The sequence below is a fragment of the Thamnophis elegans genome, chromosome 6, assembly GCF_009769535.1.
Source record: "Thamnophis elegans isolate rThaEle1 chromosome 6, rThaEle1.pri, whole genome shotgun sequence".
NCBI classification, from domain to species: Eukaryota; Metazoa; Chordata; class Lepidosauria; order Squamata; family Colubridae; genus Thamnophis; species Thamnophis elegans.
This window is the reverse complement of record NC_045546.1, coordinates 69,146,938-69,171,769: the sequence shown is the minus strand read 5'-3', so window position 1 is coordinate 69,171,769 and position 24,832 is coordinate 69,146,938. Positions and strand designations below refer to the sequence as shown.

At 39.0% G+C, this 24,832-nt stretch overlaps 1 protein-coding gene across 1 annotated transcript; it reads left to right on the top strand.

Annotated features, from left to right (window-relative positions):
* Positions 1-2,254: 2,254 nt before the first annotated feature.
* On the top strand, positions 2,255-4,633 carry LOC116510774 (protocadherin alpha-5-like). The gene has a single exon (XM_032220422.1). The coding sequence runs from the start codon at positions 2,255-2,257 to the stop codon at positions 4,631-4,633; it is 2,379 nt and encodes a 792-aa protein (XP_032076313.1).
* The last annotated feature ends 20,199 nt before the right edge of the window (positions 4,634-24,832 follow it).

Sequence of the window (24,832 nt, the reverse complement as noted above, 5' to 3'; positions counted from 1 at the left end):
ACATTTTTAAAAATTCCAGACAATTTGCTAATATGTGGCTCAGATATTTGCATATTGTTTACTGTTAGGGCTCAGCAGGTGCCGTTGGAGCTGCCACCAGACTCCGACAGCGAAGGGCCCTCTGAGTCGGCTCTGGAGGATATGGAGGACCTTCGACAGGGTTCTGACTTCGAACAGGGCGCAGAGAGGCTGGTTGGCCACCAGGAGGCACCTGAGCCTTGGACCAGTGGAGAGGAGACAAGGGAGAGTGAGCCGGAAGCCAGTAGTGTTGTTCCTGGATGCACGCCATCAAAGAGCTACTAGTCAGGAAGAGTTATGCAATTACAGGAGGTGATTGTACTCAGCTGGTGGTCATTAGGCTCCTCTCCAGACTATAAAAAGCTACTGGTGCACATGCCCCTCTTTGCAGAAGTCAATGCAGGATTGAATGTCGGAGGACATTACTGTGAGCTTGGCAGATTGGATTGTTGCCAAGCCTTATTTGTGTTTATTGCTGCCTGAGTTTGTCTGAGTTGCTGCTAAGGTCCTTATCTGTTTGTTCGGCTTGGCTTTCAGCCACCGAGGTCTTGGTGTCTTGCTATTAAAGTACATTCCAGTTAAGCTTGTCTCGGCATTCGTTACTGGATGGAGGAGGGGGTCAGAACTAACTATGACACCTGAGTTCTTGGTGTGGATGCTATTTTGGGGTTGTTTTGCTTAAGCCTGGACTTCAGAGGGAAGCACAGAGAACGGAGGTAGGTCCTGAGGGTTGAGAGGCCAGATGGGAGACCTTCCTCCACTCAGACTTGTATTGTGTAGCTTTGCTTCTCTTTTGTTCCTGTCTGGTTTTCATCATTCTTGCCAACCTCTTTTTCCCTTTTGCCTCTTTTTTTCTTGTTTTAATGTTTTTATTTGTGAGCCATCCAGAACCTTGGGAGTAGAGTATTGTTTAATAAAACAATAAATTATACTTAGGAGGCTAAGTGGGTGATAGAAATTGTTGTTTCTATTTTTTTTTTATATTGATATTCCAACAGTTCCACCCAAAACCTTGGGAATACATGAGTGGTAAAAGAGATATGATCAGGCAGGCCATAATTCAGAATTATTTTTTTTAGTTCAGATAATCCATTCTGTTTTCCAAATGAAGAGCACACGTTTTGCAGCAGTGGAAAAATATACATTGAGATGTATAAAAAAAGCTACTCATTACTTCTGCTGATTAGTTAAACTGTTAGCTCCTATTTGAGGAGAACTGTAACCCACCACAAAGTTAACCCTAAACCTCTTGTGTATTTTTGCCTGGAAAATGTATTAACACAGCAACATCAGAAATGTGATTTGTGAAGCAACTTTTACTTCCTGAGGCTAGCACGGAAGCCCGATAAAGATATGCTGGTTTATTTAGTGGCACAGAGGTGCTGTGCTCATGCAAGAGCCAAAACATTTCTTCCCAATATATATATAATATTTATACACTGTGCATATGCTCAAAAGGATATATCGGCCTATTTGGTAATGTATAACATAAGATGTCTATGTAACATTTGTCACATTTCTAAGTACTATGGTAAGTAAGAAGGAAATGAATCTATATGCATAGACAAGTGTCCTGATCATTTTTTACACTTCCTGTAGAAGCCTGAGACTAATTTGGGTTTGGCATTATCAATAGATTCTTCCTCATCTTGGTCGAAACTATGGTTCAAATGTTTCAAACCAGTCCAATCTTCTTTTAATGGCATCACAGTCACTTGAGCAATGGAGAAGGGAACAAGTATACTTGTCATCACTATATATATAGAAATGAAAATACTTATCCAAAAAACCTACAAGGTGAATTAATATAATGTGTACTCAGTGAAACCAGAATAAATGCATGTATGAGATCTATAAACTCTATGTAAAAGTCTCTTTACTTGAGAATGAAGATAGAATGATTATTAGAAATTTGTCATGAATACAGAAGGAAATCTGTTTCTACATTTTGCAATTCAGTCACCAGAGGTCGCTGTTTCCTAACGAAATATTCCACGTGAAACTGAAAATGCAGAGCCCCTCCCTTAAAGGGACAGACATTCCAGCCATCCAGATCCACAATGGGAATATTAAAAGAAAAAATATCGAACAACAGAAAAAGCTCAACAAGCCAAGATTCAACCTATATACGCATTGCCAGTATGGCTGGGGTAGGTGGGCTCTGCTCCTCACACCTTTAAGGCAAGATATTTAGAGAAAAAGAGAAGAGCCTGCTGGTTTTGTGCCTGTGTCTGCAATGCTTACCTGGCCGAAGGGGCTGCTGCAGCTGCTTCTGCTCCACACCGCCTGGAAAATGGGGAGCGGCCAGCTCCATTATTCTGTGCTGGAGGAATCCCAGCACGGCGCCTTTGTGGGCCGCATCTCCCAGGATTTGGGGTTGGAGGTGAGTGAGCTGGTGCCTCGGATGTTCCGGATGCTGTCCAAAGGAGAGAAGGACTATTTTGAGGTAAACCTGCAGAATGGGATCTTGTTTGTAAATTCCCGGATAGACAGGGAGGAGCTGTGTGCCAAGAATGCAGACTGTGTCCTTCATCTGGAGGTGATTGTAGAGAAACCTCTGAGGTTCTTCCATGTGGAGGTTGAAATCAAAGACATTAATGACAATGCTCCCATCTTCTCTACCATGGAAAAGATCCTGAGCATATCAGAACTGATGACAGATACTCGATTCTCCTTAGAGGAAGCCTCTGATGCAGATATTGGTACTAATGCTGTGTTAACTTACAAGCTCAGCCAAAACAACCATTTTGCTGTTGATTCAGGAAATGATGAAGATGAGAGTAAATCTGTAGTACTTCTATTGAAGGTTCCTCTTGACAGAGAGGAGAGCCCTGTGCATCATTTAGTACTGACAGCAACTGATAGGGGTGAACCAAAACTCACAGGAACTGTTCAGCTAGTCATCAATGTGCTGGATGTCAATGACAACCCTCCTGTGTTTAACCAATCTGTTTACAGGATAAAGTTGCTAGAAAATACAGCTAGTGGGTCATTAGTTATTACTCTGAATGCTACAGACTTAGATGAAGGGATTAATAGAGAAGTTTATTATTTTTTTAGTAATAACCTACCACAAAATGTCAGAAATACATTTAGTATAAATTATAATACTGGGGAAATCATAGTAATTGGAAAGTTGGATTATGAAGATATTAGTTTCTATGAACTTCAAATTGTGGCAGAAGATAAGGGTACTTTATCTGCACATTGTAAAGTTCTCATTGAAGTATTGGACATAAATGACAACATTCCAGAATTATCTGTGAATTCTCTCTCTGTGCCATTGCCAGAGGACTCCCCTCCAGGGACTGTGGTAGCCATTCTCAGTGCTTCTGACAGGGATTCTGGCAACAATGGACAAATAAACTGTTTCCTGTGGCCCACTGGAGTACCCTTCAAACTCGAGTCCACATTCAAGAATTACTACTCCCTAATTGTTGGATCACCTTTGGATAGGGAGCAGGTGGCTGAGTACAGGATGGTTGTGACAGTGGAAGATCAAGGCATTCCACCACTGTCTTCTAGCATCACCCTCTTGGTGCCTTTGAGTGACATAAATGACAATGCACCTGCTTTCACACAGTCATTCTACACGGTCTTTGTGAAGGAGAACAATCCTCCTGGTGCTCACATCTTCACAATATCTGCTGCAGACCCAGACATAGCTGAGAATGGTCTGATCACCTATTGGATAGATGAGAAGCTCTGGCCATTGTCAAGCTACATCTCTGTACATTCGGAGAGTGGAAAACTTTATGCTTTGCAGTCCTTGGACTATGAGGATCTGAAACTGCTGGAATTCCAGGTGAGAGCCAAGGATGCTGGACTTCCCTCCTTATGTGGCAATGCAACTGTTCAAGTCTTCGTGATGGATGAGAATGACAATGCACCTGTTGTGTCAAGATCATCAGAAGAGAACCTGATTCTTCTAGTGGTCCCTTTGATGCCTGGGCATATTGTAGGCAAGATCCATGCCTTGGATGCAGATTCTGGGTACAATGCATGGCTAAGATATGAATTGGTTGAAGAAAGCAATGGCTCATGGTCAGTGGGACTGTATAGTGGTGAAGTGAGTACCAAACATTCTCTGGATGAATCAGAAGGAAGCAAAATCCAGAGTGTGTTGGTTCTGGTGAAGGATCATGGGAAGCCTCAGCTCTCAGCCACAGCTACCCTGAGTGTTTCATTGTTGACAAATTCCCAGGCCATCAGGACAGATATATATGTCCACCGATCAGGGGAGAGCTTTTTGCCCCTGGTGGACTCGATCAACGTCTATCTGATCATTGCCATCTGCTCTGTTTCCAGCCTCTTTTTGCTGGCTATTCTCATCTATGTGGCCTTGCGATGCCACTGCAAGCCAAAAGAAACCATGGTTTATGGCCCTGGTATGGCCACCCTGGTCTGTACCAGTGGAGTGGGAAGTTGGTCCTATTCCAATCGTCACAGCCATATTCTGGCCGGAGTAAATACAGAATGTGGTGCCAAGAGTGACCTCATGATTTTCAGTCCCAATGCTCCTGTTTTTGCAAATAATGGAGAACTTCAAAATGATACAGAACTGCCTCCAAATGCATCTAAAGAGGTGAGTTTTGGTCCTTTTATTAGTGCTTGACATTCAGTCAACACTCCATTTCTCTGATTTTGAATCACTACTTTTTTCATAATGAAGTGTTACATTTGTAACAGAAATTTTTTAAATACATGGATAACTAAAATATAGTATTCTACATTACTGTTTATCATTTCTTTTTAACTTACACAGTTTTCGTGAATGAGTTGCAATTGAGAGTACAGCAATTATTTTGATTTGTTTGTTAATATTAGAATCAGAATAGAGCTGGAAGGAACCTTGGAGGTCTTCTAGTCCAGCCCCCTGTTCAAGCAGGAGTTCCTATACTATTTCAGACAAGTGACTGTCCAATCTCTTCTTAAAAATCTCCAGTAATGGTCCGCCCATAATTTCAAGCTGTTCCACTGGTTAATTGTCCTCACTGTTAGGAAGTTTCTCCTTAATTCCAGATTGCTTCTCTCCTTGATTAGTTTCCATCCATTGTTTCTTGTCCTATCCTCTGGTGGTTTGGATAATAAATTGACCCCCTCCTCTTTATGGCAGCCTCTCAAATACTGGAATATTGCTATCATGTCCCCCCTACTTCTTGTTAATAAATAATAATATTGTATTAATAATAAATTATTAATGATTATTTTTATCATTGCTCTTTATTAATAAATTAATAAATATCATAACTCTGGGTACTGGGTCAGGTGATAAAGGTAGTTTGGAACTATAGAATTGTAAAGTTGGATAAGGTAATTCAGGTCATCAAATCCCCCTTCCTGTGCAGAAATCCAAAGTAAATCATGATTTACCTAGATGGCTGTCTGAAATACAGTGTACCTTGGTACTCATCTGCTTTGAAACTCATCAAATTTGGTAGTCAATGCATTTTGATATAAAATTTTTGTCCAGGTACTCATCATTTGTTTGGTACTCAATACAGAAGCTAGAACTTGTCATTGTCAGTTGCCTTGTGACTCACTACATTATTCTTACCAAAAATACGTTTGTACTTATTGTTTTTGGAACTCATTGCACCTCCCAGAATCAATTAACAATGAGTACTGAGGTACCACTTTATGCCCATATTTGTATATCCTATAAAGAGAAAACTATTTTCATACTATTTCAATATTATTGTTGTCTTCCGTTTCAGAGCTTTGATAGTGCAATTTTTTTCACCCTAGATCAGGCTTGTCAAACTGGCATATCCACCCAGCTCTGCAAAGGAAAAAAAATCACAATACGTTACGATTAGTGGTGGGATTCAAATAATTTAACAACCGGTTCTCTGCCCTAATGACCAGCTGGGTAGGCGGGGATCAGTGGTCATGTGACTGGGTGGGTGTGGCCAACTCAACGTCACTCAGATCGATGGGAGCTTCGCGTTAGCTGTTACAATGTAACAAGGGTTAACTGGAGAGGCAGTTTCTGTAAGCAGGGTAATAAAGATTAGGCTAGAAACAACACCAGAATGTTTCCTTCCTGCCTTCTTTACAGGATTGGCTCTGTAAAGTGGGGAGAAAAAAACAAAATGAGATTTCTTCCAACAACCGGGTCTCCGAACTGCTTAGAAAGTTAAGAACCAGTTCTCCCGAATAGGTGCGAACTGGCTGAATTCTACCACTGGTTATGATCCATCCTGTGACGGGATCGAATTTGACACCCTTGCCCTAGATCCTCAGATCTTATTTCTGCTTTCTTTTTTTAATCTAATCGTTGAAGAATTCAGTTTGTCTCTATCAAAAAGTGGTTTTATTTTTCAAACAGGTACAGTTTATTGAACTTTCAAATCATAAGTGATTGCTAACGATGCATTTCCTTTTTTATTTTAAGATATGGTGCATGTCAATGATGCCTTTTATATTATTCTTTTTTTAACCTTTAAAAAAATTCAGTCTTCCTAATGCTATTTTAAATTTCAAATACAATATGGTATCTTAGTACAGGAAATAAGAGTATAAAATATTTTGCAACTTTATGTTGCTTTATGTTTCATACATAATATAGAAGTTTCCATACCTAACCTTATTTTTTAATACTAGTTTGATTTTGATATTAATTGAGAGAAATCTGCTTTGATGTTACTAGATCCTAGTAATAATTCTGATAGATTTATAGTGTATCCTTTTGTGTTGTTTTTGATTTAAAAAAATGTCCAATGCAATGATTCCTACAAAATTTCTTGTTCTGAGACATTTAAATTTAGTTCCACTTTTGGTGGAAATGCAACAAACAGTAGTTTCATTTGAAGGCATTCTTAAACTACTTATGCTGGCTTGATATTAAATTGGCTTAACAAAATCCAGTCTCCACCTGGAAGATTCCTGCTCTTTGATTGATATCTGCTAGCAGCTCTTATTGGCTATCTCCCATGAATGGAAAAATGATTAAACATTGTATCGGTGTCAAAGAAAACAAAAGAAAGAGAAAAGAAAGAGAAAAGAAAAGAACCCAGTTTTTTAGTTGGTAGCTAGGGAATCAATAATAGTATTTTTTTTTAAAAAAAACTGCCAAGGATATAATTGCTGAGTTCAAAGGAATTTTTCTTCTACTCCCTTAACAGATTTATTTTATGGATTACAAAATATAATTGGCTTTGAAGAAATACTTAGTGACTGAGTGAACTGGACTTTGGGATTATTGTCTTTTCTTCTTTCTAAACTTTTTTTAACTTGTAACTTTTTATTTTTTTATTTTTAAGAAGTCCAACAGCTTTAGAATAGATCCAAATGTATTAACTTCTCAAAAAAAATACTCAAAGGTACAGATTTAAAGTATATTCTCCTTAAGTACAAACTGATTTTCTTGAGACGCATTGCATCCATTTTTCGCATCTAGCTTGAGGCAAAAGGTTTGTTCGCTTGTTTTCATTGCATCCTGGCACAAACACAGGATAGTGCTCAGCATACAGCTTCTTTCAGTCTTCTCCAACCTGGTCCCTGCAAGATGGATTGGGCTACTACAATAGCCCTAAACTTATGGGGGATGATAGAACCTGGGCACCAGGTTAAAGGAAGGCCGGTCTTCTTCATTTTTAACAAAGTTCCAACAGAATTTTTAGTACACATTTTTTTTAAAATGTCCTAAACTTTTTCCACTGTAATGTTGTAGAATAATGTTTCTCAGCCTTGGCAATTCAAAGACTTGTGGACATCAACTCCCAGAATTCTCCAGCCAGCATAGCCCCCTCTCTTGTAATCCCTTCCTTTGCAATCTCACCAGGTGTAAGAGAAAAAGAAGTAGACATAGCTGGCTGGAGAATTCTGGGAACTGAAGTCCATGCATCTTAAAGTTGCCAAGGTTAAAAAACACTAATATAGGTTTTTTTTTAAAATCAGAAACAAAGAACACTAATTGTCAGGGGCCATAGCTGTTGTGGCCCAGCAGGAGCCATTAGAGCTGCCACCAGACTCCGACAGTGAGCGGCCCTATGAGTTGGCTCTGGAGGATGTGGAGGACCCTGGACAGGGTTCCGACTCCGAGCAGGGTGCAGAGAGACTGGTTGGCCACCAGATGGCGCCTGAGCCTCGGACCAGTGGGGAGGAGACAAGGGAGAGTGATCCAGAAGCCAGCAGTGAGTTGTTCCTGGATGCACGCCACTGAAGAGCTACTAGGCGTCAGGAACAATTATGCAATTACAGGAGGTAATTGCACTCAGCTGGTGGTCATTAGGCTCCTCTCCAGACTATAAAAAAGACTGCTTGTGCACTTGCCCCTCTTGCAGAAGTCAATGCATTGACTAAAGAGAACTGTTGTAATTAACTTGGCAGACTGGATTGCTGCCAAGATTTGTCTGACTTGCTGCTAAGGTTTGTCTGACTTGCTGCCAAGGTTTGTCTGACTTGCTGCCAAGATCCTTATCTGTTTGTTTGCTTGCCTTTCAGCTACCGAGATTTTGGCTTCTTGCTATTAAAAGTACATTCTAGTTAAGCTTGTCTCAGCTTTCGTTACTGGACGGAGGAGTGGGTCAGAACACATAGCTATTTTAAAAAATGCACAAAGGATTACTCAAATCTTCTTTGTTTTGAAAACCACAGTAAAATAAAAAAAATCACTGTAACTTCTGACACTAGGCCAACTAATCAGGATCCTCTTATGGAAATTTTAAAAATTAAATGGAAATATTAAAGCACAAATTAAATCTAATGGAAAAAGAAGAATTGGCACAACAAATCAAAAGAGCAAAACTTTTTTTTAAAAATGCCAATAAACCAGGAATATGGTTAGTATATAAACTGAAGAAAGAGAAAGAGAAGAAACTGATAAGCAAACTACAAAATGAGAGAGGAACTTTACAGTATCAAAATAAATCAAAAAAGAAAATAATTCAGGACTTCTATGGGAAATTACAGAATATGACCAAGAAAAAAATTCAGAGGAAAAGATAAATCAATATCTAGAGAAGCTAAACTACCAAAAACATCTGAAAACATAAGAGCGATGTTAAATGGAAGAATAATGATGATAGAATTAACAAAGGCAATAAATAGACAAAAGAATTATATAACACCAGGGCCAGATGGACTACCCACATAAATAAATAAATACTTTCAGGATACACTGAATTTGCCAATGCTGGAGGTTTATAATGAAGTATTATTGAAAGCTAAGATGCCAAACTTGTGGATAGAAACAAATATTATCTGAATACCAAAAGAAGACTCAGATTTAACATAGGTAAAGAACTACAGGTCTATAACACCATTAAATGCAGATTATAAAATATTCACATCAATAATCACAGAAACACTAAAAAGATTTTTGAATGAATTTATCCATTCAGATCAAAACGGATTTTAACCAAAAGACAAATTCATGCTACAACAGTTTGAATGTATGGAGTGTGGTGAGAAGTTTATGAACATGATTAAGACAATATATCTCATGCGTCTGTAGCCCGGCCAAGAAAACACGGATACAAGTTTAATGAGTCCAAGGTCCTACACAAATGAGACCTTAGCAGTTGCAAAGTCAGCACTGGGAGCTATCGCCTACCAGTGCTGTAAATAGCCATCGTCATGCCTACGGCCCAGCCCCACCCCTGTTAGCCAGCTTCCGGCATCTTCCAGTCCTCTTTCTGGTTTCCTCCCAATTACTAGCTGCTTTGCTGCAATCGGTGTGAGTCAGCTGTTCCAGCCACCTTGCATTTAGCGCCAGTCAACTGTAGTTGGACAGTGGCATGCTGGTATGGATGAGCAGACAGTTATCGGCCATGTCACAGGAGCAACCGGGATGCCATCCACTGGACTCACACAGTTTCCGCAGCCATTTCTGCTTTTCCCCCCTGCCCCCCAGGTATGGCAAGCCGGTCAAGACTTGACAGGTTGCCCCCCCTACCAGGGCCACACCTGGAAGACAGTAAACAGATATATGTTAATCGTGGTAAGCCCCAGGTTCTTAGGTCCTGCCCCTCCCTTTTGGTTTATGGGGATAGGCCTTATGGAATTTGCGGATTACCTGAGCAGCCTACATGCCTTTCTCTGCCCCCAGGTGGCATCTGTCAAGGGATACCCTTTCCATGAGGTATTGTATGTGGTCTCTGTGGCCCCAGAAATCTAGTATGCAATCTATCTCATAGTGGTTGCCACTAATAGGTCCAGGCGGCTGTGGTGGTATCCTAATATAAGTGTCATCTACTCACTTTTTTAAAAACTTAAAAAAAACCTTTTTAAACACAAATAATACAAACAGTACATATACAACTGAATACATAAAAAAGAAAGACAAAAGAAAAAGGAAAAAAAAACACATATTATAGTGCACCCCATCCCCCTGGAGACCTTTCCCCACCTTATATTTCTTAAATATACAATATATTCCAATTGTGCCCTTATACCTTCCAAAATAACATATATGCTTGAGAAGGTGTATTCCCTTTTCCTTCCAACAGTAAGTGTCATCTACTGGCTTGAACAGAGTGCTATGGAAGACAGGGTGAATATGTCCCAACATGTGAGGCAACCGTAGCTCCACCATAACTGGATTTATTACCCGTCCTTCTTTTCTTTAAAGAGCACTGGAGCTGTGACCCTTGACTGTGCTAGCTATATGAAACCCCTGGCCAACTTCTTGTCGATGTAATGCCGCAACTCATCCATCTCTTTTGGCATCATGGAGTACATCCGCGGCTTCGGAAATTTCACCCCAGGGATGAGTTTGATAGCATAATTGGTCGGGTGAGGTGGATAGATGACGCACTCCCATTCACTAAAGGGTACCCTCTAGGGTACCTAAGGGTACCCTCTAGGGTACATAGACCAAGGGATAGGAGGGGACACACTCCTTCCTGACCCCATCAGCCTTGCTCCCCCCCTCTCCCCCCCGATTTTCTCCTATTGGGGAAGCCTAGGCTCGACTCCTTTTTTAAAAAAAGTTTTTTATTAAACACAAAATAAAAATTGGACACAGTGTAACCGTTCTGGCAATGTCTTTGCCATACATACTAAAATATAAAGTTAAATATCATCACCACCTTGCTTATTTGCATTTGGTCTATTCAGTATTTACAAATATAAAGACATCTTACTTCTGTTAATATTACTTTAATCTTGTCTTACACATTTTCACTGTTATAGTTACATACATAATTCTAACTTTCCATTCTATAGATCCTAGTCATTTCTTATTTTGCATCCCTCTTTTCTGTTCCAACCATTGATTAAATTTATCCCAGATCTTGTAGTATTCTACTTCGTCTTTATTCTTCAATTTCCATGTCAGTCTATCCATTACAATGCAAGTCAAAATTTTCCTAATCACTTCCTCTTCTTGTGGAAATTCCCTGTTTTTCCAGTTTTGGGCAAAGACCATTCTTGATGCCATTATAATATGTATTGTTAAGTCATGGGCCCATTGAAGAACAACAGTTTTCAGGTTGGCAGGAACATACAAGTTAGCTCCTAACCAAGCCAGTCCATCTTTCATGGTGGATTCATCAGAATGTTTTTTGAACCAGTCATTGGACGCATGAACTTTGTGAAAATTCTCCCTTTACCCAACTGGGCCAACATGTCCTTCATAAGGGGAAGAGGGTATATGTTTTCCCACGCAAATGACATTGAGGTTCTTATAGTTTATGCATAAATGAAAGGAGCCATATATTTTATCTCTGAACAATATGGATGCAGCCACCTGTGGTCTAATGGATTGTATGAATCCTCTTTTTAAATTTTTGTCAATGAAATTTTGTAATTCCTCCATTTCACGTGGGGTCATCGAGTAAATATGAGGCTTAGGGTTTTTTTTCCTGGGAGGATCTCAATGCTGTATCAGTAGCGTGGTGGGGAGGTAGTTTGTCGGAAGGCCTTTCACTGAAAATCTCCCTGAGGTCCCAATATTCTTTGGGGATTTTTTCCTCCCCCTCAATTTTCTCATGCGCCGTGGCAGCTTGGTTTGTTTCATTGCTGTCTATGTGGGAGATCCTCCCCTCCCCCCTGGGGGTTTAGTGGAACAGATGCGTAGCCAGTTCCTTTCCTCCAGTCACGTATGGGTTCCATTTCCGCAGCCACAGTAATCCCAGAATGAGGGGCCGATCCATCCCAGGTGCAATGATGAAAGTCAAGGTTTCTTGGTGATCTCCCATCCACATTTCTACTGGTTCAGTTACAAAATGGGTGCCCCTCCAGCCACTGATCTGTCTAATTGGCAAAAGGCAATGGGCACTTTCAAAGTCCTCAGTCTTAAACCCATTTTCTCCACCATTTCTGGGCTAATTACACACTGGGGGCATCCAGAGTCTAAGAGGGCCAGCATTTTCCCCTGGGCTCCAGTAGAGGACACTTTAAGTTCTACTGGAATGGTCATGGGGTCCGTTTGGGGACTTACCAAGTGGTTGTGAGAAAAATATCCCAGATATATTTTCTACATATCCCCCCCCCCCAAATGGTCAAGGAGACTATGATCAACAAAAAGCATCTATTTTATTACACTTGCAAAAGTGGATTCCCAAACAAAAGAGAATAACTACAAGGTGCATAGGTGCACCTTAAATACACAAAATGTCATATCAAATGCTTCATAACTTGGATACAAAAATACAGTTGTGTTGAAAAAGTACAATGTGAAAAATGTATGGAAATTCCCCAAATGTTCTGAAAAATCCAGGTAAATTCCAGTAACATACGTGTTCAGAAAGTCCCCAAAGACCTTGCTTTCCCAGAGCTAAACAATAAGATCATTACCTGCTTCCTGCAAAACATCTATTGTTCCAACCCATCAGGCTATTTTTGGTTAGGTCACTGTAACTTTCTGATTTTACTCCAAGCTGTGATTTTCCATAGTAGCTTGCTGGCTAGTCAGATATTTGAGATGGAGTCTATCAGGTTCCTCAAATAATCTCAACCAATTTACTCAAATGACTACCGTGTTTCCCCCAAAATACGACATGTCCTGATAATAAGGCCATGCCTTATTATCATTTTTGAGTGGGCAAAAATGTAAGCCCTGTAAGATCTGAGCCAGAAAGGCACGAACAAGTACATATCAAATGATTACCCAGCCCCCTCCCTCCAATGACCCACCCCAGTGTCCAATCTGTAACTTCCTAAGGTGTGGGTTGCATCTTCAAAAGGCATCATCAGGTTGTTATGCAAGACGGTTGGCCTTGACCAGGTCCAAACACCAGCCAGCAGCACGCACAAAAGATGGTGAGAAGAAAAAACTCTTCTTCATATCTCTCCCAGTACCATATAATTCTCATCCCAAATATCATGCTCCCACCCTCCCCGTTTCTATGACAACCGATAGCAAGCAAGCGAAGCAGAGGCTGACACTATCATTCCAATTCTACCCCTTGCTCTTTTAATTTTTGCCTCGATTTCAGTCTCTCTTCTTTGTTTATTATATCCTTATAGGTAGCCTGTTTTCCCTGATTGATAAGGTTTGGATGCACTAACACTTCTAATGTGGATAACTAAATCGGAACCTTGCTATAGGTTTTTTTTGCTTAAATTTATTCCATATCTCCAATAACACCTGTCTTATAAAATGTCTTTGAAAATATTGTGTGCTATTTGTTTCCCATGCCACAAAAATGCATGCCATCGCTTCCTGGGGGCGTGGCCTGTTGCCGAGGAGGGCTCCACCGAGCTCCTCAGAGATCTGGTCTGTATATCTAAATAAGATCATAGATAGCACCCCTTTTTGGCTAAGAAAGGGGCAGGGAGGATAGCTCCGTAGACTAGGGTCTATTCGTAAGCCACAGCCTTTTTCTTTTTTTTGGCTGTGGAAAAGATTAGATCCAGCCGAAGCGGAGCTTTTATCTCCGGCCAGTTCTTCTCAGCTGCCTTTTTTTTTTTTGGCAGCCCCAGACAGGCTAGCCCCCCCCAGGACAAAACAAAGTTTTCTCAAGCTAGATTCGATACGGGAGGGTACCACCCCTGTGAGATTTATGCTTTTATTACTATCTTAAATACCAGCACCATTCGTCTTAAAGACTTCTTTGTTTAAATAGACTTCAAAATGGCGATTTCTCTCCGTGGATGATTACTGGATGTACTTAGCCGGGTTTATCTTCTTGCAGACCGCTCCTTAACAAAATAAACTCTTTTTCTTTGGAAATAGAGGGGAGCGAAGCGCTGCTTACTTGTTTATTTATTATGGCACCCAGATCAAAGAAGCGTCTTGCTACAAATGTGTCTAAAGAATTTAAAGAATCTTTTTTGGAAACACAGCCTTTGTCTCCTACGCCCTCTACTGGAGAAGTTTTAACACAGGAATATCTCTTTAAAATACTTAATACCTTTAAGCAAGAAATTAAGGAATTTGTATTGCAACTTTATGATGATCTAAAATCTAAAGTTAATCAAATGAAGGTGAATACGTTTGCAGCCGTGTCTGCCCTGTCAGATTACTCTGCTGAAATAGAGAACAAATTGGAAAGTCTGGAGAAGGCTAATTTTAACTTGACTACCAATATTCAAATTTTACAAGAAAAAATTAAAAATAACGAAGAACAGCTTATGATGCTAAATTTTGATAGGAAGGCATTTTCAATAAGAGTCAGAGGATTCCGTGAAAAGGAGCAAGAGAATTTGAAACAGACCTTTGCTGAAGCCTTCAGCCATGCGTTGGGAAGCCCGGGACTTAACTTTGATGGGCAGATTCAGAAAATCTATCGCCAGAACTCATTGATAGCGGAACAGCGACAGCTCCCGAGGGACATAATTATACATTTCTCTACAAAAGAATCTAGAAACGCGATTGTGCAAAAGTTTCATAATAACAGTCTCCGAGTTGATGACCAGGACGTGATTGTCTTCAAAGATATACCTTTCCAGATGTTGAAAGCAAGAAGGGACTACACTTTTTTAACTAAAGAGCTTAGGAGTCAACAGATTCGATACAGATGGGAGGCCCCTGCCGGCATCACGGTTACATTTGAGAATCAAAGATTTCGTCTTAACTCTGTTTCGGAGGCTCAAGATTTCTATTGTAGGATTCTGAAGGCGGGACTTCCTGACGCGTTTGGAAGAGAGGAGAGACAAGCGGAAGGAGAAAGCAAACGGCTGGCCATGCGGCTGCAAGATGGAGGGGGTAGCCCCTCCTCCCTCGGAGAAGCAGAAGAACGCAGATCGAGAATTTAGATACTTCAAAAGACTTCCTAAAGTTGAGGACTGAATGGGGGTTTGAGACCTCTCTCCGGTAGAAAAAGTGGACTAATTTTTATCAGAAGGGAAAGCTGGGTGAAACTACTTTGAGCTAGATTCTAAAGTAACGTTAGCATAAATTTGATAGTGGTTAAAAGAATGCGGAATGATTTATGTTGTTTAAACTTTGTTAGATGGGACTATTTTAAAATAGAAGGTTAACTGACTCTTGCTGAAAGTATTATTTGAATATGATCCATGCTATTTAACTTTTATTTGAAGGGAAAGTTGGTTGTAATAGTTCTGAGTTATTTTTCAAATAAACGCTAGTATAAATTTGATAGTGGTAAATATTAGACAAGCAAGAGATGAGGGTAAAATGCATGTGGAATGAACTACGTTATTTGAGGTAAATACCAGACAAGCAAGGGAAGAGGGCAAAATTTACGTTGTTTAAAGCTTATTAGAACAGGAAGCCGCTTGGGATTATCTTAAGATAACTGTAAAAAGAATGTGGAATGATTTATGTTGTTTAAACTTTGTTAGAAGCGACTACCTTAAAATAGAAGGTTAACTGACTCTTGCTGAAAGTATTATTGGAATATGTGGAATGATTCATGCTACAAATCGCTCTGAGTTATATCTTAAACAAATGGTAGTATAAATTTGATAGTGGTAAATATCAGACAAGTGGGGGATGAGGGTAAAATACATGTGGAATGAACTAAGTTATTTAAATCCTATTAGAAGGGGAAGTCGGTTGGAATTATCTTAAGATAGAAATTGATTCCTGTGTAAGGTAATATCTGATCTACGCTGCTTAACCTTACTAAGAAGGGGAAATCTGGTTAGATTATTTTGAATTATTGTTTGAAAAAGGGGTAAAGAAAGATCATTTACGTTGTTTAAATTTTACTAGAAGGGAAAGTTTGATTACTTGTCTGTAAAGTTATATTTGAATATATGGCATGAACCACGCTGCTTAAATCTTATTGGAAGGGATCATGAGGTTTAGGAAGGGAACGGGAGAGCCTACAGAAGGTCGGGGTAAATAGCAAAGAAGTAAGAGATGAGAATAAAACATAGATAGAATGATTTATACTATTTAAGCATAGATAAAGATGGGGGGCTGAGATCAACACAAAGAGTGGTTTCTTTTTTTTCTTTTTTCTCTTGTTTCTTTTCTTTTTTTTTCCTTTTTTTTTTGTTTCTCTGCTTTTCTTTTTTTTTTTTTTTTTTTGATATATTACTTTTATTTTTTAATCCATATGTATACAAGATATTTTAGATAGAAGGTAGTGCCAGGTGTGGGCCCTGGGAAGTCGGGAGGATTAGGGATGGGGATTTGTGGGGGTGGGGGGGTGGGGGGGTGTTAACATAGTCTTAACAAGAACAAGAATGTATTTATATACGGTGGTTCTTTTTTTTTTTATTATTATTATTATTATTTTTTTCCTTGGTTCATTTTACTTTTATCAGATCAAACAACACTCGAATAAAGGCATACACCAAGGAGGGAGGTAGAGGGAAGGAAGAGGGAGGAGTAAGGAAGGAGTAAGGGGAATGTAAGGAGTAATGTAAGGAGGGTGTCTGGGGAGTAAGGGGAGAAGGAAGGTTTGAGGGGAAAGGGAAGTAGGAGGGGAGTGTTAGAGGGAGAAAGGAAAGTTGGAGGGGGTAGATGGGGTGTATGGAGGATGCAAGGGTTAGGTGGGGTTGTGAATGATGAGTTGTGTTTCCTTTTTACTTGTTCGTTTTCCCTTTTTCTTTTTTTTTCTTTTTTTTCTTTTCTTATAGTAAATACCCTGTATATAAATGATTGCAAATGGAATGTGAAAATTGAATAAAATATTTTGAAAAAAAAAAAAATGCATGCCATCCTAGATGTAAATCGTGGTCCTCTAACATTAGCAATCTTTTATTTTTAACTCTATCCATTCTTTTACCCAAGTAAACATTGTTGCTTGGTGATATAACTACCACTCTGGTACGCCAAATCCTCCTCTTTCTTTTACATCTTGCAAAAGTTTAAATTTAATCCTTGGTTTCTTCTCTTGCCAAATGTATTATGATGTCATTTTATTCAGTTTTCCAAAATACTTTTTATCCAATTTATTAGGGGACATTTTGAAACAAGAAGAGTTTTATATTCAGTAGAATATTCATCTTGATCACCGCTATTCTTCCCATTAAAGAAAGTCTCAAATTTTTCCACCTCTTAAAATCTCCCTTTATATAATTTGTTAGCTTAACATAATTGTCCTCTTTGATTGATGTGTATCTTGCAGTTATATAGATTCCTAAATGTTTCATTTTCTTCACAATCTGTATGTTTATTCCCTTGGCCAATTCCTCCTCCTGTTTATCCATCATATTTTTAACTATTGTTTTAGTTTTATCTTTTTAAATTTTAAATCTGGCTGTTTCTCCATAATCTTCTAATACCTCCATAAGCCTCAACCCGAATTTAGTGGTTCTTCAAGAATAAAAACTACGTCGTCTGCAAATGCTTGCAATTTATAAACTTCTCTCCTAATTTCCAAACCTTTAATTTGTGTTTCTTTCCGTATTATCCTCGTTAACACTTCTAAAGTCAATATGAATAGCAATGGGGATAAGGGACACTCTTCCACATACCTTTCTGTATTTTGACTTTTTTGTCACCTCTCCATTCACTATTACTTTGGCTTCTTGTTTAGAGTATATTGCCAAGAAAATATTTAAAACTTTGTTGCCAAATTCCATGTATTTTAATTGCTGTAGCATGAATTCCCATTTAACGTTATCAAAAGCTTTTTGGGCATCTAAAAACAACAATGCCACCTGTGTTCCATTGTGTATCTCGTAATATATAAAGAGATCTAATATTATTCTCATGTTATTTTTCATTTGTCTTTTTGGTAAAAAACCATTCTGGTCAGTGTGTATAAACTCATTTAGGAATCTTTTTAAACGTTCGACTATTATTGATGTGAATATCTTATAGTCTGTATTTAGAAGAGATATACAGCTGTGTGAAAAAATCCTGCACGCTTTCAGTTTTAAGCTGTATTTACATGTTTAATCAACTTTTCACTCATAGAAACCACACAAAATTATTACTTTGATGAAAATTTCTGTAGTTGGATTGAGAGGCATGATTTTTATTAATATAACCAAAGTCTTTTTAAGGTTTTGAGTGAATTTATGTGCTAAAACAACTTGAATTTTTGAGAATGTTAGGATTGAAAGTAGCCAATTAGCAGCGAGCTTTGGCAGCCAATAAAAATGCACAGAGGCTAAATCTATGAGCCAATCAATGTTGTCATACTCTCTGTCTATAAATAGGCATGAAAAGCATTGAGAAATTTAATTTAGCTCTGACTGCTGGCAAGGATGAAGGCCTTTGCTTTCACCAGTACTGAGCAGTGGCATCGCATAATTGTGCTTCATGAAGCGGGTTACTCCTGTACAGAAATAGCCAAGAGAATGAAATGCCATCGCACCACAGTGAACAGAGTGGTTGAAAAATATCAAACAACTTGTTAAATTGATGACAGGCTCCACTCTGGAAGACCAAGAAAGTCAACAAAATGGCAAGATTTTGTTCTGCAATACATTTCAATGGCTGACAGGAAGCTCCCCTCACCTCAGATTATAAGAATTTGGGGTGAAACATGTGATGTAAAAGTGTGCACAAGCACAGTGTGTCACAGACTGCTTGCCAGAGGGCTCAAAAGCTGCAGGGCTCAAAGTAAACCTTTGCTCACAGACACTCACTGCTCTCATCGACATGTGTGGGCCAAGAAATATGCCAAGTGGACCAACAAACAGTGGGCCAAGGTCATCTTCAGTGATGAGAGCAATTTCTATTTGACTGGGAATCAGTGCAATAAGTATGTCAGAAGATTTTCAGCTGAAGGATTTAGGTCATACTACCTGAATCTATCTGTGAAGCATCCATTGCACGTGATGATCTGGGGCTACATCGCTGCTTCTGGTATTGGTCGGATACAAATCGTACAGGGAATCATGAATTCCAAGCAGTATGTTGAAGTCCTGGAAAAGATCATGCTTCCTTCAGCTCAGCAACTTGTAGGAAACGACTTTTACTTCCAGGATGACAATGCTCCTTGTCATCGAGCCAAGTCCATCCAGCAGTGGATGAACAAGCATGGTGTTCGACTCCTGGATTGACCAGCTCAGAGCCCAGATTTGAACCCAATTGAGAACTTGTGGGCCAAGATTGGTTACGAAATAAGCAAGAAGCATCCGAAGACCAAGCAGGAGCTGATTAAATCCATTATTGCAGTCTGGCACCACACTGTCACCAAAGATCACATGCAAAGTCTTATACAGTCTATGCTGAAACAATGCCACCTGGTGATAAGCAATAAGGGCTGGCTAATTTCATATTAGTAACCATGTTTGGCTATCTAAACGGTCCTTTTCAGGGCCACAAACAATAAAAATGTTAACAAAACACTAGCATCAGCCTTAGTAATTGCAACACATATGCCACTGGGTATGCATCAGTTAATCAGTTTTCATAGTCACTGTAAGCATGCAAGAAAATTCACAATCCCTATCCAAACAGCACCAAATTGCAAAAAGCTTATGCTTTTCACTTAAAAACCACAGGTATTTATTTAAATATAACAATATTTGCATAAGTTAGCATAAAATATCATAAAATCAATGGCCTATACCAAAAATGTCATAAACCGTAAACCATAACCGTAAATCATGCAGGACTTTTTCACACAGCTGTAGGCCTATAGTTCTTAATTAGTGTCCTGTCCGAATTCTCTTTTGGTATCAGTGCAATAGAGACAAAAAGGTGACTGGCAGCATGAAGAAAGTGGAACTTTTTAATTCCCTCTTGCATCTGTAACCCAACCTATCAAAAGCAGCACAGTGGAAGACAGAACAGGGATGCACATCAAAATAGGTACGAAATTGGTAAAAGAACACCTATCCACTTTAGATGAGTTGAAATCATATAGACCACATGCTTTGTGTCCCAGGATGCTGAAGGAACCGGCAAATGTGATCTTAAGACAAAATCTTCCAGAGCTCCTGAAACAAAAGGGAACTCCAGAGGACTGGAAAAGAACTGATCTGGTTACAATCTTCAAGAAGGGGGAAAAATGCAATCAGGAAACTGCTGGCCAATTAGAATAGAATTAGAAGAGAAGAGAACTTTGTCACTCTAAATGTACATTAATCAGCATACATTAAAATGAAATTTCATTGCATTCAGCTCTCAAAGGATAACCATTATGCATATACCCACATACATACACATATATGACACAGAGAAACATTACTGTCTAGTTCGAATGTATACATATACATGTTGGAAAAAAAAAGAATCCTGCAAATTTACAAGATGGATGACATAAGGAACAAAGCTGTTACAGAATCTAGTAATCCTGCTATAGTAAGGTAAAGGTTCCCGTAGCACATATGTGCTAGTCATTCCCGACTCTAGGGTGCAGTGCTCATCTCTGTTTCAAGCCAAAGAGCCAGTGCTGTCTGAAGACATCTCCGTGGTCATGTGGCTGGCATGACTAAATGCCAAAAGCGTGCAGAATATTGTTAACTTCCCACCAAAGGTGGTTCCTATTTTTCTACTTGCATTTTTACATGCTTTCAAACTGCTAGGTTGGCAGAAGTTGGGACAAGTAATGGAAGCTCACTCCATTACGTAGCGCTAGGGATTCAAACCGTCGAACTGCTGACCTTTCTGATTGACAAGCTCAGCATCTTAGCCACCGAGCCACCACGTCTCCTTAATCCTGCTATAAATACTTTGAAACCTCCTCTTAGAGGGGAGCAACAGAAACAGATCATGAAGTGGGTGTGTCTAAACACATAGCACTTATAAGCAGTATCTCAAATAAAGGGAAATGAGCTTTCTATAATCTTATCAACTGTTCTTACCATTCTCTGTATGGACCTTCTGTCTGAGGCACTGCTACCACCAAACCAAATAGTGTTAAAATCCTTGACATCAATACTTGGGAAAATCCTGGAAAAAATTACTAAGCAGCAGATTTTTGAGCACCTAGAAGTAAACAAATGAACAAGCAAATGAGTTTGTTAAAAACAGATCCTGCCAGACAAATCTTATTTTCTTCTTTGATGAAGCTAGGGGTATAGTTTACTTGGACTTCAGTAAGGCATTTGACAAAGTAGACTGCATCCTACTTCTTGGTGAGAAAGAACAATGTGGGATAGACAGTACCAGTACCAGATGGATTCAAAACTGGCTGATCAATCACATTCATCATGTAGTCCTAAACTGAACTATAACTTCATGGAGGAAGACATGCAGTGAGTACCTCAAGGTTCTGTCTTGGACCCAGTGCTTTTCAACACCTTCATAAATGATCTAGATGAGGGCGTGGAAGAGGAAATTATCAAAGTATATAAGTATGAGCAGCAGTGTACTATAGCTGCCAAAAAAAGCAATGCAGTCCTAGGTTACCTCAACAAAGTAATAACAGCAAGATCATGAGAAGCGATAGTACCACTGGAAAGCACACTTGGATTACCATCTTGTTCCGATTACCACAATAGAAAAAGATACTGAGATTCTAGAAAGAGCGCAGAGAAGATCAGCAAAGATGATAAGGGGTCTCAAGGCTAAACTGTATGATGAATAGTTAACGGAATTAGGTATGTGTAGCCTAACAAAGACAAGAACTACAGGTGACAAAGTAGCTTCCTTCCAGTACGTGAGAGGCTGTCATCATGTGAGCACATCACTTAGTGATAGAAATCCCAGTGGTTGTTTAGGCAAGGACCTATCCTAATTCAAGTCAATCTTTTCTTGGTTACTCTTAGCCCCAAGCCTAAGTAAGGTAAGGGTCTGCCTCCTCTTTCTTGTCTTCAACTCCCCCATCTCTGCCTTTTTGGCCACCTGCTGCCCATTCCCACCAGATGTTTTTACTGACCAGCCCTACCTGCTGCCACTGTGCCCACCACACTGCAAATCAGTTGGAGTTTTCTTTTGTATAGCTTTCTTTTGCATCAGTGCAGTTAGGGCTTCTCTCACACACCAGCTAGAGACCCCATTCCTACCCTGACAAGGTCTTTGTTCATGCTGTGCTGAGGACCAAGGCCTCCATTTGCATGCCAGGCAGGACCTTCTTTCCCAAAAAGGCTGTCAGGTAAGAAGACCCGGGCTGCACCAGTTCAAAAGAAGGCCCTATTATAGCTGTGTCCTCCTTTCGACTAGTGCAGCTGAGGCTTCGGTCACATGCCAGCCAGGGCCTTCTTTTGCAAAAGAAGACTAGCATGTGAAAGAAGTCCTCAGTCACTGCAGCAAGAAAGAAGAGCTACTGCGACAACTGGAGCTTCAAGGCCTGGGTCATAAGTCCCTTCATTCAATGATGCTGTAACTTTGAATAGTTTCTGAATGAATGGCTGTTAAGGGAAGACAAACTGTTATATTACCAGCATTCCCAAGTCAACTACAGAATTTACATGATTTAAAAATGAGTGGGGACTTATTTTCTTTTATTTTCTTTTGACCCCAGAAATAAGCACTTGGCCTTATTTTCGGGGAGGTCTTATTATTTTTGAGGTGCAGGAGACGGCTAGCATGGTCACCTCATGGCTGCTGCTGTGTTGCAATATTTTCAGGGAGGACTTATTTTTGGGAAAGGGTTTATTTTAGTGCATGCGCTCAAAAGTCTGATTGGGCTTATTATCTGGAGAAAAAGGATATGGAAACAACTTAGTAAAAAAACCAGTTGTTTGTCCATAAAAAACCAAAATGTTTCAAGTTATACATTGATGATGAAAAATTACATATTTATTAAATTTGTTTGCTGTTCATCTCGCTGAAAGGCAACTCAAGGCAGCTTGCTACATTAAAAATAAATCTTTCTTTTTTAGAACAAGTAGATGGAGTTCTGTATCTTAATAGAATGTTTATTAAATATTGGATTTTGAATTGCTGATATATATATATATATATATATATATATATATATATATATATATATATATATATATATAAAAGATAGTAGAGAATCAGAAAGTTGTTGGTAAAATCTTCTTTGGAATAACATAATTTTATTAATATAGTCTAGTGCTATATTAGAAGCATTTTTTAAAAAGTTAGAATTTAAAATGAGTTACTTCAGAACACTTCTTATTAATGTATTTAATGTAAGTATTACATTACTTAGACTCTTGGGTTCTCATCATTGCTCCTTTTGCAAAGCTATTTGTATTTAAAAAATTGTCTTAAACTATTTACTAATCTGAAATAGAAATTAAAAGAAGTAAATTAAAGTGGTATTAATTATTTAAGTGAACTTTACAATAACACATTGGGATTCTTTTAAGTAGAAGGTGATTTTAAAACTGTAAAAATAGTTACATATTTTATTATAAAACATGATAGATATTTTTGTTTTGAAATGCAACCAAATCTTTCCTAAAAGTTTATTTAGTAAATATTGCTTATATTGTTGTAAATGCAGTTCACAAGTTGGAACATTTTTATTTCAATATTTTGCTCTGAAATACATAGAATTATTTACATAACTTGGCTTTGTTGTTTCTTGGACATACTGTAAGTTCTCCTTGGGTATTTTTTTTATATATCAAACTTATATGGCTATTCATCTTGCAGAAAATGACTCTGGGTGGCTTACAAGAAGATAAAGTAATTAAAGTACTTTTTGAACAATATTAAAGATTAATATAATATTAATCAGTGTTGTCTGATTATGCCTCTAGAACCGTGATGATGACCCTATGGCACATGTGCCAGAGGTGGCGCACAGCTCTCTCTGTGGGCACACGCGCCAGCCAGCTGCTCTTCTGGTTTTCAGCGCACGTATGTGCACCGGTCAGATGATCTCCGGGTTTCTGGTGCTCCAGTGTCCGCACGTGTGCATGAATTCCAGTTTGGGTAATTGATGCTGAAAAGGTTCACCATCACTGTTCAAGCATCTGTTCATCTTTGGTCCCAAACAAGAATTTATCTTTGAAAGTAGCAGTATACAGTATAGTTATAGCAATGATAAAATAGCAAATCTCCAGAGGTTTTGAGGCCATGTTATGACATTAGAACTCTAAAAATAGTTCATTAAAAACATAAAGTAGATGCAGTCAAAAGTGACCTTTTTAAAATTTACCTGGGGATGGAAGGACTTTCTCCGTGCTCCAGTACCTGAGTGATACAGTGGGGGGAAAAACCATGGTAAAACCTATTAGAGCTGTTAGTATTTACATCTGGAAACAAAAAAATAGGAACTGAGCATTTTAAAATTGTATCTTTTTAAAAAAATGCTGTCTGGATCGCAATAAGAGTAGATTTTAAATAAACAGCTTGTACCAAGGTTTAATGATCAGTTGGAACAAACAAGCAAGCACTCTCCTCCTAATACCCCCTAACTATTCTAATTAAACAGTGACTGTAGCAGTAACCATGGGGAGGGGGTTTCAATAAAATGAAACTGATGGTCACAGCAGTGCAATTGAACCCCAATTTGTTTTGTAGTTGTGTGTCATATTGATGCACATACAAATGGGCGAGTCTCGATCAGACTGCCACAAAATCCAGTTCAACTATTATTTGTCTTACTCGGATTGCTTCTGAATCATTCAGAAGCATTTTTGTATCTATATATTTTGGAGAAGTCCAGTAGGAATGTAACAACTC